Source organism: Hibiscus syriacus, unplaced genomic scaffold (assembly GCF_006381635.1).
Source record: "Hibiscus syriacus cultivar Baekdansim isolate YM2019G1 unplaced genomic scaffold, ASM638163v2 tig00116954_pilon, whole genome shotgun sequence".
NCBI lineage: Eukaryota > Viridiplantae > Streptophyta > Magnoliopsida > Malvales > Malvaceae > Hibiscus > Hibiscus syriacus.
Genome location: NW_024063483.1, coordinates 640,161 through 656,228, shown reverse-complemented (window position 1 = coordinate 656,228; position 16,068 = coordinate 640,161). Strand labels below are relative to the sequence as shown.

General features: G+C 34.3%; 3 protein-coding genes and 1 pseudogene across 5 annotated transcripts; 2 read left to right on the top strand and 2 right to left on the bottom strand.

Annotated features, from left to right (window-relative positions):
* The first annotated feature begins 310 nt into the window (after positions 1–310).
* LOC120189318 lies at positions 311–2,233 on the top strand (annotated as a pseudogene).
* Positions 2,234–3,047: 814 nt separating this feature from the next.
* Positions 3,048–7,818, bottom strand: LOC120189320 (26S proteasome regulatory subunit RPN13-like). 3 transcript variants are annotated; one of them, XM_039192631.1, is made up of 14 exons: positions 7,694–7,818; positions 7,435–7,494; positions 7,219–7,311; positions 6,999–7,058; positions 6,401–6,439; positions 6,217–6,291; positions 6,070–6,136; positions 5,651–5,729; positions 4,698–4,816; positions 4,587–4,613; positions 3,895–3,989; positions 3,741–3,818; positions 3,598–3,652; positions 3,048–3,484 (listed from the first exon to the last, which is right to left on the bottom strand). In XM_039192631.1, exons 2-14 carry the CDS (start codon positions 7,471–7,473, stop codon positions 3,351–3,353), a joined length of 960 nt encoding a protein of 319 aa, XP_039048562.1. In that variant the 5' UTR covers positions 7,474–7,494; positions 7,694–7,818; the 3' UTR covers positions 3,048–3,350. The 3 variants fall into 3 exon arrangements, with proteins under 3 accessions (XP_039048562.1, XP_039048563.1, XP_039048564.1); XM_039192632.1 differs by having other exon boundaries at positions 4,587–4,610; XM_039192633.1 differs by lacking the exon at positions 6,217–6,291.
* Positions 7,819–8,776: 958 nt separating this feature from the next.
* On the bottom strand, positions 8,777–11,625 carry LOC120189319 (protein APEM9). The gene is made up of 7 exons (XM_039192630.1): positions 11,509–11,625; positions 11,250–11,417; positions 11,061–11,138; positions 9,990–10,275; positions 9,457–9,815; positions 8,922–9,056; positions 8,777–8,861 (listed from the first exon to the last, which is right to left on the bottom strand). Exons 1-6 carry the CDS (start codon positions 11,547–11,549, stop codon positions 8,939–8,941), a joined length of 1,050 nt encoding a protein of 349 aa, XP_039048561.1. The 5' UTR covers positions 11,550–11,625; the 3' UTR covers positions 8,777–8,861; positions 8,922–8,938.
* Positions 11,626–14,630: 3,005 nt separating this feature from the next.
* LOC120189345 (pollen receptor-like kinase 4) lies at positions 14,631–15,268 on the top strand. Its single transcript, XM_039192651.1, has one exon. It carries the CDS (start codon positions 14,651–14,653, stop codon positions 15,266–15,268), a length of 618 nt encoding a protein of 205 aa, XP_039048582.1. The 5' UTR covers positions 14,631–14,650.
* Positions 15,269–16,068: the final 800 nt, after the last annotated feature.

The window sequence follows — 16,068 nt, the reverse complement described above, 5'->3', positions numbered from 1 at the left end:
TAATAAACCTATCAATGAACGATTGTTTTCTTATTAATTGTGATTTTTCGCCCAAATCAAAAGGAAATTGTCAATGATCAATGAGACAATATTGTTTCCATCAACAGTTACTTAATTGCACCATTAAGAAGTGTTAGGTACCTAACTTCACCCAAAAAAAATTGGTTGGTACCAAATTACACATCAGTGCAGAAATTATGTACCAAGAGTTATATTAAGCCTTTTAAAAATACAGATATCAGAAGTACAGGGACCTGTGCGGAAAATTTACGTATAATAACATTAAATTGTGTCGTTCTTTGTGTTCGACGTAGTAAACCCTTCCAAAACCCTTGCTCACCCCTCTCATTTCCGGAAATCGCCGCCGATGAAGTTCCCGAACCACGTTATACAAAGGCGCCACCGCGGCTGCAGGACCTTCATGGACGGTTCCGCCGCCACCACCGCCATCAAATTCGTCAGAGACCGCGGCCTTGATCATGCAGTGGAGCGAGAGAAGAACCTTTGCCCACTCCTAAACGTCAAAAACCTTATCAAATCGGAGCCATCAAAGTCCCTTCCGATTTCCATAATCTCTCAGAACAGAGATTCACTCAAAATCCCTTTTCGCCCCATCGAATTCATCCGCAAGTACCCTTCAGTATTCCACGAATTCCACCCCGGCGGAATCGAGACCCACCCCCATATCAAGCTGACACAAGAAGTGCTCGATGTCGATGCTGACGAGCATTTGGTTTACGAGAGTGTTTCCTACAGGCAATTAGTAGCTGACAGGCTTTTGAAACTGCTGATGATATCGAGAATGAACAAAATCCCCATTAGCATCCTCGATAAACTGAAATGGGATATGGGTCTTCCGCAAAATTACTTGAAACCCTCGTCCCGGAATTCCCCGATTATTTTCGGGTTGTCGGGGCGGATGGATTTGGTCAATTGGAGTTGGTTTGTTGGAGTGAGGAATTGGCTGTTTCGGTTCTTGAAAAGAAGGCTATGGAAGGAGGTTCTGGGTATTCAAAGGGGATGCCTTTAGCATTTCCAGTGAAGTTTTCTCCCGGATTCGAGATGGATAAGAAGGTGAAAAAATGGTGGGACGATTGGCAGAAATTGCCTTACGTTTCACCATATGAAAATGCTCTTCATCTTTCACCAAAAACTGACGAATCCGATAAGTGGACAGCTGCTGTTTTGCATGAAATTTTGAATCTTTTTATCTCGAAAAAGGCCGAGAGGGATGATGTGCTGTGTCTTGGGGAGTATTTGGGCATAAGGTCTAGGTTCAAGAGAGTTTTGCTTCAGCATCCACACATTTTTTACTTATCTAGTAAGATTGGAACTATACAGTTGTTTTGAAAGAGGCATATAAAAGGGGACTATTGATTGAGAGTAATCCATTGATGAATGTCCGGAATCGATATCTTCATCTAATGCACACTGTTAAAGAACACGGTAAAGACCTTTCTGCGTCGTCTGGAAGCAGTCGAGAAAAGAAAGCAGCTAGCAATGCACCCAAAAAGGAAGCTGCTGCTGCTACTGATGATGATAGTGAAGAGGAGAAAAGTGGGATTTTGAATGCTTTTTCCGCTTCAGAAACTGAAAATGGTGATAGCGATGATGAAGAGGATCGATTCGAGGGTGGGCTGCGAGGATCTCGTGAAGCTGTTGCTGTTAGTAAACGAAGAGCAACAAGAAGTAAGAGGAGGAATGTGGACTTGAAAGCTCATTCGCGAGATGGTGTAGGTGAAAGCAAAATGAAAAAGAAGCATGGTAGGACTAAACCCAGAGTTCCACTTGAAGCAAATGCTTCTAGCAATGTCCATTGGAGATCTCAACAGAGTTCTTCAAATTTACATCAGAAGCAGTAGGTGAATTGTCAGAATTGAATTCTGTTTAACCTTTAGGACGACTTGTTCGGTACTTGCTCTGATTCTTTTGGTATGAATTGCGAAAAGAAAAAGAAGGGCAAAACGAGACCAGTTTGAGCTACAAAGGAAGGTTTTGTATTGGTATTGAAATGAGTGAACATGATATTTGGTTTGTCTTTGTATATTAAATTTTCTGGAAGCATATTCCTTGAAAATTCATTCAGTTTAAGACTATGTTGGCCTTTGGTCTTTATCCACTTTTAACTCCATGCATGTATCCCTTGAATGTAATTCTAATATGCACAATTCCAGTTAAACAAAGTTTTATAATCCACTTCATCTCCGTTTTGATGAGAAAATGAAAGAAGATGTAGAATTTAAAGAGTCAAAATCAACCACGGTTTAGTTGTATGTATAGCAACTGTATATAGGTTCAATGACAGCAGAAGTAGATGCATTCATCCATGTCAGGCAGTCTGAGCCTCCTCCTGACATGGTGGTTAATGGGGGTGGTCCGGATATGGTCAGGGAGTAAGACATTAAGGCTTTGAAAAATAGTTTTAGGTTACATACCAAGAGCTGAGGGTGATGGTTAGGTCTTGGCCCTAGCTAGCTGGACTTGGTTGCTATAAGCTATGTTCCTGGGGTTGGTTGGTTTATGTGTTTTCTGCGGGATTTGACAAATAATTGATGTTCATTGGAGTCGAGGTGATCAACTAGTCGAAGGTGCGGGGAACCTCGCTCTAATGGTTAGAGCTAGATGAGTTAGTCTCAGAAGAGCCGAGAGACAGTATCACTTGCGCTCCTAAGGGTCATGACCTTGGTCGTTAGACTTTACAGATTGGACTGTGCTCCCCAAGAGGCAGAATTGGCTTTGTAAGTGAGGCCATCACAGAGATGGAAAATATGTGAATCAACAATTAGACGAGAAAGGAAAGTAATTCCCACCAACTAATATATTTATTGCCAACCAAAGTCGGATGCAACCGATTCACGCTAATTTCAAACTGCTCATTCAATCGCCAAAGTCATAAACCCATAACCCTACCAACCTTCATTGCTCCGATCCAAAACTATCCCGACCCAGAATTATGATAGAAATCATAACCATAGCAATAAAGCACACAAAAATCCGGTATGAATTCCAAGGCAAACAAAATCCAATAGACCAACATACACTTGATCTTTACATGTTTTCACCAATTAAACTGCTTTTTGTGTATGTTCAGAAGGTATTGAAAATGGTCCTAATAAACCAGTAAATGATCCACTTAATCTTCCACATAATCTCTCTTTTCAGGTTGTATTATACAATAAAAAGTTTGAACCACAATAAAAGCAATTTATATTCTTCATTGCCTTTTTCTGCTTTTTTGCTCGGAACACTCTCAACCAAGAAGAATAAATTAAAACAGGGATTGACATTTATCCTCTCCTATGATAAAACGATGACGGTGAGGGGAATCCTGATGGATGAAGTTACCTCCATCACTTGCTCTCATCCATGGGGTCGTTACGATTACATGATTGAGGTCTTACATCTTTGTCATCTTGTTGCGTTTCCCCGGACTTGGAGACGGAATCTTCAAGTGCCTCGAGAAAAGATAAAACGGTGAACTTGTCTGCAAGAAAAGGAATAGGTGGTTAAATAAGTTAACCATGAAGCACCATCACAGTGTCCACTGCAAAAATTTACTAGCAAAGGTATGTAGTATTGGAACCGCAGACTACTCACATTTACTTGGATCGATACCGAACTGAGACAAATCTATCTGTCCAGTTCGAAGTACCTATAACAGAGAGGAAGAAACCTCATGAAATCTGAACAGTGCCATGCGAAATTACAAACAAATAAAAGGGTGGGTTCTAATTCCTCACATATGTAAATGAATCTACTTGTTGACGGAAAGGAGGGCTCTGCAGCAACTCTAAAAGATCCTCTGGTGTCCATTGACCCTGAAACTCAATAACTTCAAATTCCGAAAAACATAAACTAGAGAAAGAAAACTGGAACAATTCAGCTATTATATACCTCAGGTAAATATGAAGCTAATCGCTCTTCCAACGACAATGACTCAATCAATGGAAGTATCAAATCTGGCTTCAAAATATCATCCAACCCCAAGCCTGGTAGGACAAAAATGGTTAGTGTCAAAGAAAAAGCGAAAAAAAATGTTTGGTTATGCCTCAAACTACCTTCTTTCTAACGGTATGGTATCAAATATGAATAGTGGACAGCTCTTGAGAAATAATGGACTAATAAAAAATCTCTAGTACAAGCAAAAAGTTAAAAGATGCAACATAACTTTGAAACAACTTCAAGCAGAAACTGACATTTCAAGAACTGCATATCAGACTACTATCACTCTTAAAAAAGTGCTAAATTGTTAAAAGTATTGGATCAAAAGCATAATAACTAGCCTCACGCTGATAATATGAATATAATTTTATTATGAACTCTACAAATCTACTGGAAAAACACTTCACATGGAAATACACAAGATCTGAAGTCTTAATCAACTTGGGATGCAGGAAGCAAAACCAGTTTCTACTGACATATACCAAACACCTCACTCTCCCCAAAACAAAAAAAGGTGCAAGCAAAAGTTACTTCAAACATTCACAGGAAGTAAACAGCCCAGAAACTATGAGAACCATAAGCTCAACAACTTCGACATTAATATTACAAGATACTATTAAATGTGAGGAAGAAAAGAAAATCACCTCCATCTGGATCACCAGCTATCTCTGCAACAGATAAAACCTCAAAACAACCATGTTAGAGCTCAAAATGATCTACAGTAACAAGCATTATGCAAATAATGAATTGCATACCTGCTGGCCCGATACTGCTCAATATTCTTTGCAAGTCCTCCAATTTAACTGGCCCTGATGAAGAGGTTACATCACTAATTGCTTCAGCCCCTAAGTTTGGAACAGACAAGTTTCCAGCTCTGAAAAGTTAGGATACAAAAATCGTAAGAATCTTGAACGAGTGGCTAATATCTTGAACAAAAAATGGGACAATATGATAACCATTCAAGAAATCTTCTGAATAAGATCACTTAAAAAATTGCATAATATCAGATTAAATTGCAAATGTTCCTTCAATTTCCTTTCAAGGAGGCACACACAATGACAGCAAACTGCCCAACATATGCTCTTGAGAATATGTATACCAATGTTGTTGCATGCTTAAAATTTAGCTCCAGGAAGTCTGGATGGAATAACAAAGTATGAAATACCTAACTCATTTTATAATGAAAACATTACCCATTGGTTCAGCATTGAATCACACACGGCCATCCTAGGCTTATGTCTTTAAATTTTTAATAAAATCTGGCTATCGTGGCATGCTATATTAGAGCTCAAATTTCAAATGTTCTTTCAGCCTAAGCCAACCAAGATCTATGAACAAAGGAACCCACGGGTACTTCAATAAAACAACACTGATACATTCAATCTTAAAATTGATTCTAAAATCTAAGTCCTCTTAAGATATTTATAAACACTAAAATCTCTAATTCTCCTAGAACTAATCCACCACAAATCATATAAGTAGACTCTTCAATGTGACTAACCTTGTTTGTTAATATTTTTTTTAATTAGGAAGTTTCATAACCATTTCAAAACCATTTTGTTAAGTAATTGATAAGGAACAGGGTAGGCTAGACCACAAGACATCTGAAAACAAATTTCATAACATTTAGCTTTTCAATTGAGTTTCCAAAAACAAATTTATTTATGATCTTTCAGCATGGAGGGTATCTTTATAACAATAGCTTTACCTTGACGAAATATCATCTTCAACCATGTCTTCAGACACTTGCAAAGGTTCAGAAGCATCAGGCTCTTCTACACCAAGTTCTGTTGAACATAATTAAAAAATTGGTTTAAGGAAACCGCCCCCAATCCCACCCACATTGAGCAATATATGAAGTCCTAGACCACTAATAGAGCAATTTTGACCAGCGGGGAAATACACCGAAATCTTAAGACAAAGAGATTAAAAAATAAGTAGAAAGCAAGAAATGGCACCTATGCATGCAGGGGTTTCCAATTTCATATAATGAAATATATTACAGAAGATGGGGTGAGAATCAAGCGAAACAAGAAGCAGACTTTGATCAAGAAAGCCATGTTTGATTATGTGATTATTTACATCGGAGCTGCAGGAACCAACACACACACACAAATTCCTTTATACCTAATGGTTGATTGATGAAATTATTGACTGCGATACATAATTGTGAGTCATCTTCAGCTTTTGGCTCCTGAGAGAATAAGAATAAAAACAACTTATCAATAAATAGCAGACACTTAGCTACACAGGAAGCATATCAATAAACCTAACCTGCATCCAGAAAAAGAACTTCCGGTCGTCGGTATTGAACTTTAATATGTAAACCCTGCCTGATGCTTGATTAACCTGAGTTGTCCAAGAAAAATAATATTCAACATTATTTAAAGGAGCTAACAGAATCCAATTTGACAATTAATTATTTAAGATCTAAATGGTGCAAAAGGAAATTATATACCTTCTCAAAAACAGCCTCATCAGGAAAAATAATCTGATCCTATAATATGTCACGTCAAGGAAAAAAAGAGTAGTCACAATAAAAGAAATTATAAGATAAGTTATATGAGCATCTTTATGAATCACACAATAATAACAGGGTTAAGTAGGCATATGGAAATGTTAATCACATATCTGAATATTAACTGTGATAAGCTATTCGAGGACAACAATTAAAAATCAATTCTTAACAATACCAGTTAACCAGACGGAAATATAAAAAACAATGTGTAACACAAGAACAACAATGCTACCGACTACAATAGCAAAGATGGCAACAGAGCAAACCAGATCAATTCTTAACATACAATATGTAATGTGCATACATGCTGAACCGATATTAAAATAAAAAAACCCCCTCCCAAGTGCATTTTAGAAAGAAATGCATGCGCATGCATACACACATGCAAAACAGATTCTTAGACTTCCAAATCTGAAGAAGCATAAAACAAATGCCACAACAGAAAAACTGTTGCGATAAAACCTGCAAGCTTCGATGTAAATATGGAATGAAATATTTTTAAGTCAAGCAAAAAAGCAAACTATAGGAAGTGGGATACATCTTCAATAACATTTTGAGTTCGATCAAGCCACTGAAAATGAACCAGTCCCTCCTCACCCTGGAACAGAAAAGCGGTAAGCTTGCAACAATTTCAGATAAAAATTCGTTAAACAGAAATCTGAAGAATAAAAATCCTATTATCTAAACACGCCGCATAAACCTAGTATAACATAAAAGAAAAATATTACTATAACTGAAATTGCTTTGATTAATAATACCCTGGCTATGCGAATGAGTCCTTTGCGTGTATCAGGTCCAACCCTTTTCCCTTCCAACAACATTTTACCAGCACGAAACTCCAGCAATGTTTCCTGCCAATACAAAAAGGCGAACTGATTTCAAGCACGATAGCCTATGACATCCATTCAATGCAGAAACTTTTTTTTTCGGAAAGCTTTCAATTTGATTTTAATGTAGTTAGCTAAGGACATTACCTGCATTGCTGGAAAAGCTTCTGCAAAAGACGAACTCATTTGCTCCACTTCTTTCAAAATCATGGGGAAAAAATAGAAAAAAATCAAAACCAAATTCAAAACGCAAACCAGAACAAGAGATGAAATTCAAGAAACAAGACGACAACAAACGCAGTAAAATAATTAAAAATTGATCAACAAAACCCTAGAATCAGATGTACAGGGTTTAAACAATATATTGCTTCTCACAATCGGTAAAGATTCAAAGGCAATAGAATACCTGTTTATATATAGCTTTACTTCTTGCTGGATTTGATCAATTTCTTCTGCATGTACAAGATTTGTGATGTGAAGGAAACACGAATTCTGTATATCAGCTAAGGCCGACTTTTGGCTTTCCAAATTCAGACATTAACTCTCCCAATATTACGAAATTGACAGGACTTTTTGAGGACTAATTCTACCTTTAGTCCCTATACTATGCTGAAATTTAGATTTAATTAAAATATGGTATATTTATATCTTATTTGTATAATATTATCAGTAAATTTAAAGTTGTTTTATTTTTTAATTTGATTAGTATATGAAGATTGATAATATTATTAATTATTATAGTTAAACTAATAATATGAATTTTAAAAAGTAGTTTTAACCATTATGTTGAAATATAAGATTATTATCGAACACAATTAATTAAATATTTATATTATCTTATTTGTGTGAATTTTACATCATCATTTTAATTATAATAATTGATATTATAAATAACATTATAAAATTAAATAATTAAATTATGTCAAATAAAATAACTAAAATTTTCAAATTTTATTATAATAAAAGGACTAAAATCACAATTATCTTTTGTATTATTCTTTCATTTTCTAGCATTTAAGCGGCAAACTGACGAGGTAGGGTTCGGTGAGCATTAATTTGGGTTTTAGGGTTAAGCAAAATTAAAAAGTAATATTATATTATGTTTGTATATTAATTTATTCTTCCAATTTGGATATTTTAATAGAAGAAAACTAGATTTAAAAAATCATCTTTATAATAGACCTCCGTAACATTTAATATGGATTAATTGATTAATAAGTCAAATACAAGTGATTATATTAAAAAAATTAACGAATTAAAATATGGTTAAACTTTTTTAGAACAAATATTAAAATTTCACAGAATTTCAATTACATCAAACTTCAAACCTCAAATGCTCAAGCACAAGCTTCAAACTTTAAGACAAGACCCATTATTATTGTTCTTTTATTTGTTTCTTTTTATGTTCAAGGCAATCTGACCAAGAAAGCTCAAAAATAATGATAGTTAATGATAACAAACAATTCATGTATGGAGTGAGCGATGTCAACAGCGGAAGACAACTGAATGTGAAGTAAAACAAATTAAGTTGCAGGAGCAGTGATTAAAACTTTCATTGATATCCGTCTCGATCGGTCTCGGCTCGTCAGCTCACAGTAGTCAAGGGTTGAATAGCAGCAAGAGGATAACCATCTCAACTGGTGTCGGTTCATCAGCTCGCTGCAGTCAAGGGTTGAATAGCAGCAAGCGGATTTACTTGGTACGAAAATGCAAGTTCCCACAAGTCCACCAAAGGCTTCCTCACAAACAAAGCTTGTCTCTTAACAATCCTATAAACAACAACAAATATATATCATATATATTTCCTCTTCTCTGCAAAACAAGCATTCATCATTCGATATGGCACCATTTAGAATTTTCGGTCCGTTTTTCCTCGTTCAATTTTTTGGTAAACTGAATATATTGAAGTGAGAATGCAGGACTACAGATACATGCAGTATTAATACAGAATTGCAGATAAATATTGAATATCCTGTGTTTTCAGGGTAATTAAGAACATTAAGCATGCTTGAACCATTTATGAATAACTATTAGAGGATAAATAGTTAAACAGCATTTCGATTCGGGGAACACTGAAGAGTTACTTAAAAACAATTTAACCATGAATCTAATCAAATTACTGATATTGACATCTAAGGCGTGCATGAAAAAACAAGAAGACAAACTTACCTCTGTAAAGAGACTCCTTTCCTTCGAATGATGTAATATACGAAAAGGATGAGACAGCCAATCAAAATGTTACCATTTGATATGACCATCTGATGATTACCAAACTTCAAAGTGATATTACGAAACCAAGATAAAAAGCCATGTGATTGTCTGTACAATTTCAAATTGGACTGCTTTAAATCTTTCTCTCCATTAATTAGGTAGCTGGCCTGTAATCCTCTCGATGTCCCCTCAGACACATTTGACCCCTTAGCAGAAGAATGAGATTCATGGTTTGCTAGAGGCAAAGGTGACAAGGAGCCTTGTGATAAATGAGTTACCTTTGTGGAATATAGGGAGTGCAATCTTCTCAAAAGTTCCTAGAACAATATACATAGAAAGATAGTAAGTCGGTGTAATACTCTTCTATTCAACAAGAAAACTAAAAATATACCCTCATAATTAATAAGAATCAAGAACATTCAACACCAGTCAAGCAAACGACTCAATCTAACAGTGGACCAAGACAGAAAATTATGCTTAACATATATTACCTGTCGGTTTTTCTCTGGCAAAGCAGCTTGCTTGACCCAAGAGATAGCAAGATCGACATCACTGGAAACTGTTCCAAGAAGCATGACAGCATACAGCTCAACAACTTGAATATACGTATCAGTTCCCAGGACAAAATAACTATCACTTCCTTCCTTGAAATTCAAACTTCTTTCAGCACTAGCAAGGACATAATAATGTTCGTCCACGTATTTCCACTTGCTTATAAATTCCTCAAGAAATTCTTTGGCTCCTAAAGTAGAACCTTCTGATATTTGGAAACATACACTGAAAATTAAAAAATGGAAGGAAATTTAGCACCAAGGCTAAATTCGATCATGTTTATGGTACAGTGGTAAATCAAGATGACTGAAGCATTTAAACTGGACGTTATATAATATAACATTGGTAGGGGTGAATGTACAACTTTCATTCACAAGTGAGAACTCGACAAGTATGGCAATGTCAAACTGCAACATGATTAAATCACTAGCCTCTGAAAATAAGAAAGAGGGAAGCATCATTGTACACTCATCAGAAGTAATAGTAAAAATGTAATATTGGTAAGGGTGAATGTACAACTTTCATTCACAAGTGAGACCTCGACAAGTATGGCAATGTCAAACCGCAACATGATTAAATCACTAGCCTCAAAAAATAAGAAAGAGGGAAGCATCATTGTACACTCATCAGAAGTAATAGTAAAACCAAAAAGTTAAGAGACAAGGATCAATTTGACTTTGGCTGAAAGAAGAAAAGGGGTAAAATTTAACACTTTGACCACCTATGAAGCTGGATTCGGAATGGGATAACAATTTGGAAACCATGTGATATTCTTTTTAAGATTAGAGAAGCACTTAGAACACAAAAATAGGAAGCATTTTGAATGAATTGCTATGCCACTCAGACTCTTTATCTTCTTTAAATTCAGACAAAGGAATTGGGATATGATCCTCGAAATATATATGCATACATAAAGAGATAAAGCATATCCGTATCAAACACATATTCATACCCGACACTCATTCTGGAGTCAAGATAACATACACATATAGAAGAAAGAAAAAGATTACCCAATAAGAAGAACTTGAACAGGGATTGCTTCAACTGAAACAAACAAAGTTTTGAGCTCATTCAGAATCGTAGATGTCCTGCATAAGATAACATCGTAAACAAATATAATAAGCAAAAAAGGAAGTCATATCATGTTCTTTTTTCCATTGTCCCTCCCAGAAAACAAAGAAAACAGAAGGTAGCTGTACCTCGAAAGTTGTTTCAAGGACTGAACCAAGACCATACCAGCGGCCTCCATGGCTTCATACAAATCAAACTCAAAATCATCATCAACGGAATGCTTGGGTCGGCCTATTTTCTTTATTATGGAGGAAGCTAAGGATGCAGCCTCTTCATACATGGAGCAAACCAGGAAACTTTTTACAAAAAATCAAACGAAATTTATCAATAAAGACATAAAAACTTTAATCTAAAAACAAATTTCATCAAATTAGTCATTGAAATTACCTTTCGGAACGCTCAATCTCTGCCCAAATTGCGTCAGCCATCTTGCTCGTCCGATAAAATTAGGGTAAGATGAAGATAGTGAAAGAACGGGATGGCTTAGATGATGTGAATTTATCTTTGCTCAGAATCAGAATTGATTAAATTCGAATAAAGGATTCAAATAACTATCTAAAATACCCGAAATTATTCCTTTTTTTAATGATTCCTCTGTTTAATGATTAAAGGCGTTAGTATATTTTATTCATTCCTTCGCGAGAGTGTTTCTTCTTGGCATGGTGGTGTTATGTGAGTGAACATTCAATCCATTCAAGTTAATTAAAAAAAATAAATTATTTGAATTAATGAGTTGTATTTTATAATTTTAATTTATTTTCGAATCAAATTGAGCTATTAGAATTTTTATATTAATTTAATTATAATTATTTATAATAGTATAATACATATTTGTTCCAATTTTTAGACTATTTCTAACTATATAAGATATATATATATATATTTCTTTATATTCTTTTCGCATTATATTATAATTTAATATATCACGTACAATCTAAAATTATAAAATATATTTTCATTATTATATTTCAAAGAAGATATTTTGAGGATAAATGATTGATAGGTAGGGATGGCAAAAAAACTCGAACCCGATGGGAAAAACCGAAAACGAATTAAACGGGTCGGGTTCGGGGATGATAACGGAGACGGGGACAGGGACGGGGAAAATCTATTTATTTTAAATGGGGGCGGGGACGGGTTTGGTAATCCCCACCCCGATTACCCGATTACCCGGCCCGATACCCGACCCGATAAATATTAAAAATAATTATTTATATATATATAATATTAATAAATTTAATTTAAATAAAAAATATATATTTAATTTAAATATATATATATATATATATATATATACCCGGCCCGAATCTCGGCCCAATACCCGTTTAAATAACCGTTTATGCTAAACGGAGATACCCGTTTCCCGCGGTTTTCCCCGATTACCCGACGGGGATCTCCGTTTAAATCTCCGTGGTTTTTTAAACGGGGACGGATACCGGTTTTTTAAACGGGGACGGGGACGTGGGGACCAATACCCGGCCCGAACCCGACCCGTTGTCATCCCTATTGATAGGAGTATAAAGGGATCAAAGATCCGATGTGAAGAAATTATTTGTAAACAATTATAGTCAAAGAACTAAAATGAGTAAAATGCAAAGTTGAATGATTAAATTAAAAAGACGCGTACAATTTTAGTAAAAATAATAATAATTGGAGTTATATAAGTATTCTATAATGGTAGGGGAGCATGTGGTTTAAATTTGGTAAAAAACATACTTAAAATGAAAGATGAATTGAATAAATACGGAAATCATGCAAAAATGAGAGACTAAATTGAAACAATAAAAAAATTTCTATCAAAAAGTGAAACTGATAGGACATATATATTCTATGATGGTTTAGGAGCATGTGGTTAAAATTTAGTAAAAATTGACTTAAAATGAAGAAGGAATTGAATTAATAGGAAATTAAGGACCAAATCATAAATATGTCAAAATTCTCATACAAATTTTTTATTTTTCGAGTTACTTGAAATTTTGAAACTTCAACTTGAACTCGAAAACCGAATTGATATTTCGAGTTAACTCAAATAACTCAAAATAAAAAAAAAATTAAATCGAGTCGAGTTTTACTCACTCTTATACTAGATGTATATAAGTTTTATATAATCTTTTCACACACATATATATAAGAGTCATCATGATCGAACTGAATCAGATTGAGATTTTGGGTTATTTAATATTTAATTTAAATTTTAAGATGAAAAAATTATATTTAACTTAAACTCACGTTTATATAAGAAACAAATTTGTATAAAAATTATGAATCTAAATAAAAATATATAACATATAAGAGTATTATAAGAATTATCTTTTAATATATAGATAATTATATTATTATTTTTGAATAAATTAAAAAATATTAATTTCAAATTCAAATTTTTAATTTACAGTAATTATAAGATAATATTTATTTAAAATATTTTTTAGTCATTAATAGTGCATACATACACATCATATTTTATGAATACAAATGTTTAAACTCAAAATTACAAAAAAAAAATGTTTGCATTTATCACTATGGTCGCAGAATTAAAAAAAAAATCTAATAACACATGGCATGTTATCTGTGTCAAATTTATTTATTTTAGAATGTAGCCAACTAATACATGACACGTTTATAAACTCATAAATCATTACTCTTATTCTAAATTATCCTCAAACTTTTAAACATTTTAAATTTATCCTTAAATTATGACCTTTATTTTAAATTAACCTTTAAACTTTTAAATATTCTAATCTCATGCTAAATTTATCCAAATATATAATTAGTTTCAACCATAATTTAACATTTTTTTTAAATATAATAATAGAACTTGGCCTAATGATTTTATTAACAGTGGATGCGATTAGCATATATCAATAGTTTAAGATGAAATTGAAATATTCAAAAGTTCTAAGATCAATTTAAAATGAGAGTCATAATTTATGGATGAAATTATAATGCTCAGAAGTTAGACAACTAATTTATAATGAGAAACATAGTTTATAAATAAAATGAAACGTGCAAAAGTTTAGGAATGAATCTGAAATAACAGTCAGAAATTGTGAAGGTGTAATATAATTAATTCTTTTAAAATTAAATAATTTGTTCTGTGATTCCGTTCTTCCACGAACAACTCGAACAACTTAACCTTCTAAATCATAAATCCACACTCGAGTTGCTTGAAATGTCTGAAAATTGAAAACCTGAAATTTATTTCACAAAATTTGAACTTAAATAAGGAATGTGACAGATAAAGGAGAAGACGAAGACGTTATGAACGCAACACATGCAGAGCCCTTCGTTGAAACTCACCCATTTAACAAACAACTCAATCCATTATTAGCAACTCAATCTCTCGTCCTCTTTCAAAGCCATCCAAATCCCCACCACTTCTCATTTTTTTCTCCTTTTGGTTTCATCCGCATTGTAGGTCCCGTGGCGAAGGGGTGCACGCGCCGCCCTCCTTCACAGAACGTCAACGAAACCCTCCGCCATGGCCACATCTCAGTTTTACCTCCGTTTCATACTATTTTCGATATCGTCGATGCTTTTTGTTCATTCTTATTCGTTATCTGAACCGGACACCCTTTTGAAATTCAAAGCTTCTTTAAGAAATGCTAGTCATTTGGATTGGGAAAAAAGCCCCAAGCCGCCGTGCAACGGCCACCGCTCGAGATGGGTCGGCGTCGTTTGCATGAACAGCTCCGTCTTGGGTCTGCAGCTCGAGGGCATGGGATTATCAGGCACCATTGATGTCAATACATTGACTGGGTTTCCCAACTTGAAATCCCTGAGCTTTATGAACAATCGTTTCAATGGTTCCATGCCGGATTTCAGGAAACTTAAAACCTTGAAATCCCTTTATTTGTCGAAGAATCAATTTTCCGGTGACATTCCGGAGAATGCATTCAAAGGTTTAATTAAGATGATGAAGTTGTATCTGTCGGGAAATAAGTTCACCGGTGAGATTCCTTCGTCGGTGTTGGATCTTCCTAAGCTGAAAGAGATTAAACTCGATCGGAATCAATTTTCGGGTCGGATACCTGACTTTAGACAGACGAACCTACAAGTAGCAAACTTCTCGAACAATGAATTGGAAGGTCCTATACCGGTAAGGCTTAGGAGGATGACTGCTACCATGTTTTCAGGTGAGTGTGATTGAATTCCGGCGAGGTTTATTATAGTTGATGTTATAAATATTAATGAAAATAATGTCAAAAGTATCAGTTTTTCGAAAAATATAATCAAATTTTTTGTTTTTCTACACACAATTAGACTTTTAAATTGAAAAATTAAATAAATTACTTTTTAAAATATAACAATCAAATCAATTATGCTTTTCTGACTAATTTGATAGTTAATTTTTAATATTTTTTCTGAAATATTATTATTACACTATACAATATAAATCTATGACATGAAATTTACATATTTTTGAAGAAATTTTAAAATAATTTTAATTTAAAAAAAATAAATTTCTGAAAATACCACTTAATTATGTAACTTGTGGTATCAAATGATCTAAAAAAATATTAAATTTAACTATCAATGTTGAACAAAGGGGTGAATTGATAAAATTTTAAAGCACAATAACTTAATTAGTGCAAAAAAAAGTAGGATTTAATTGATATTTTTTAAAATTCAAGTGTTTTCAACAACATTAAACCTCTTTTTCAAACATGAATTTTTTTTAGTAGTTTAAAAACCTATCCTTTTCTTTGGTTGCATGCAGGTAATAAAGGTCTTTGTGGAGCACCATTGAAGAAAAAATGTTCCTCCCCATCCCCCTCCCCATCTCCATCCCCACCCCCTCCGCCCGCTCCTCCGCCCACCCCCACCGTCGCTTCTTCCAAACCCTCCACCACCGGTGCCCCTCCCCCTCCACCGAACATCATGAGATCACCGATATGGCTTTTCATGATCATTTTCTTAGCCGGGGTATTAATACTATTCTCCATATTT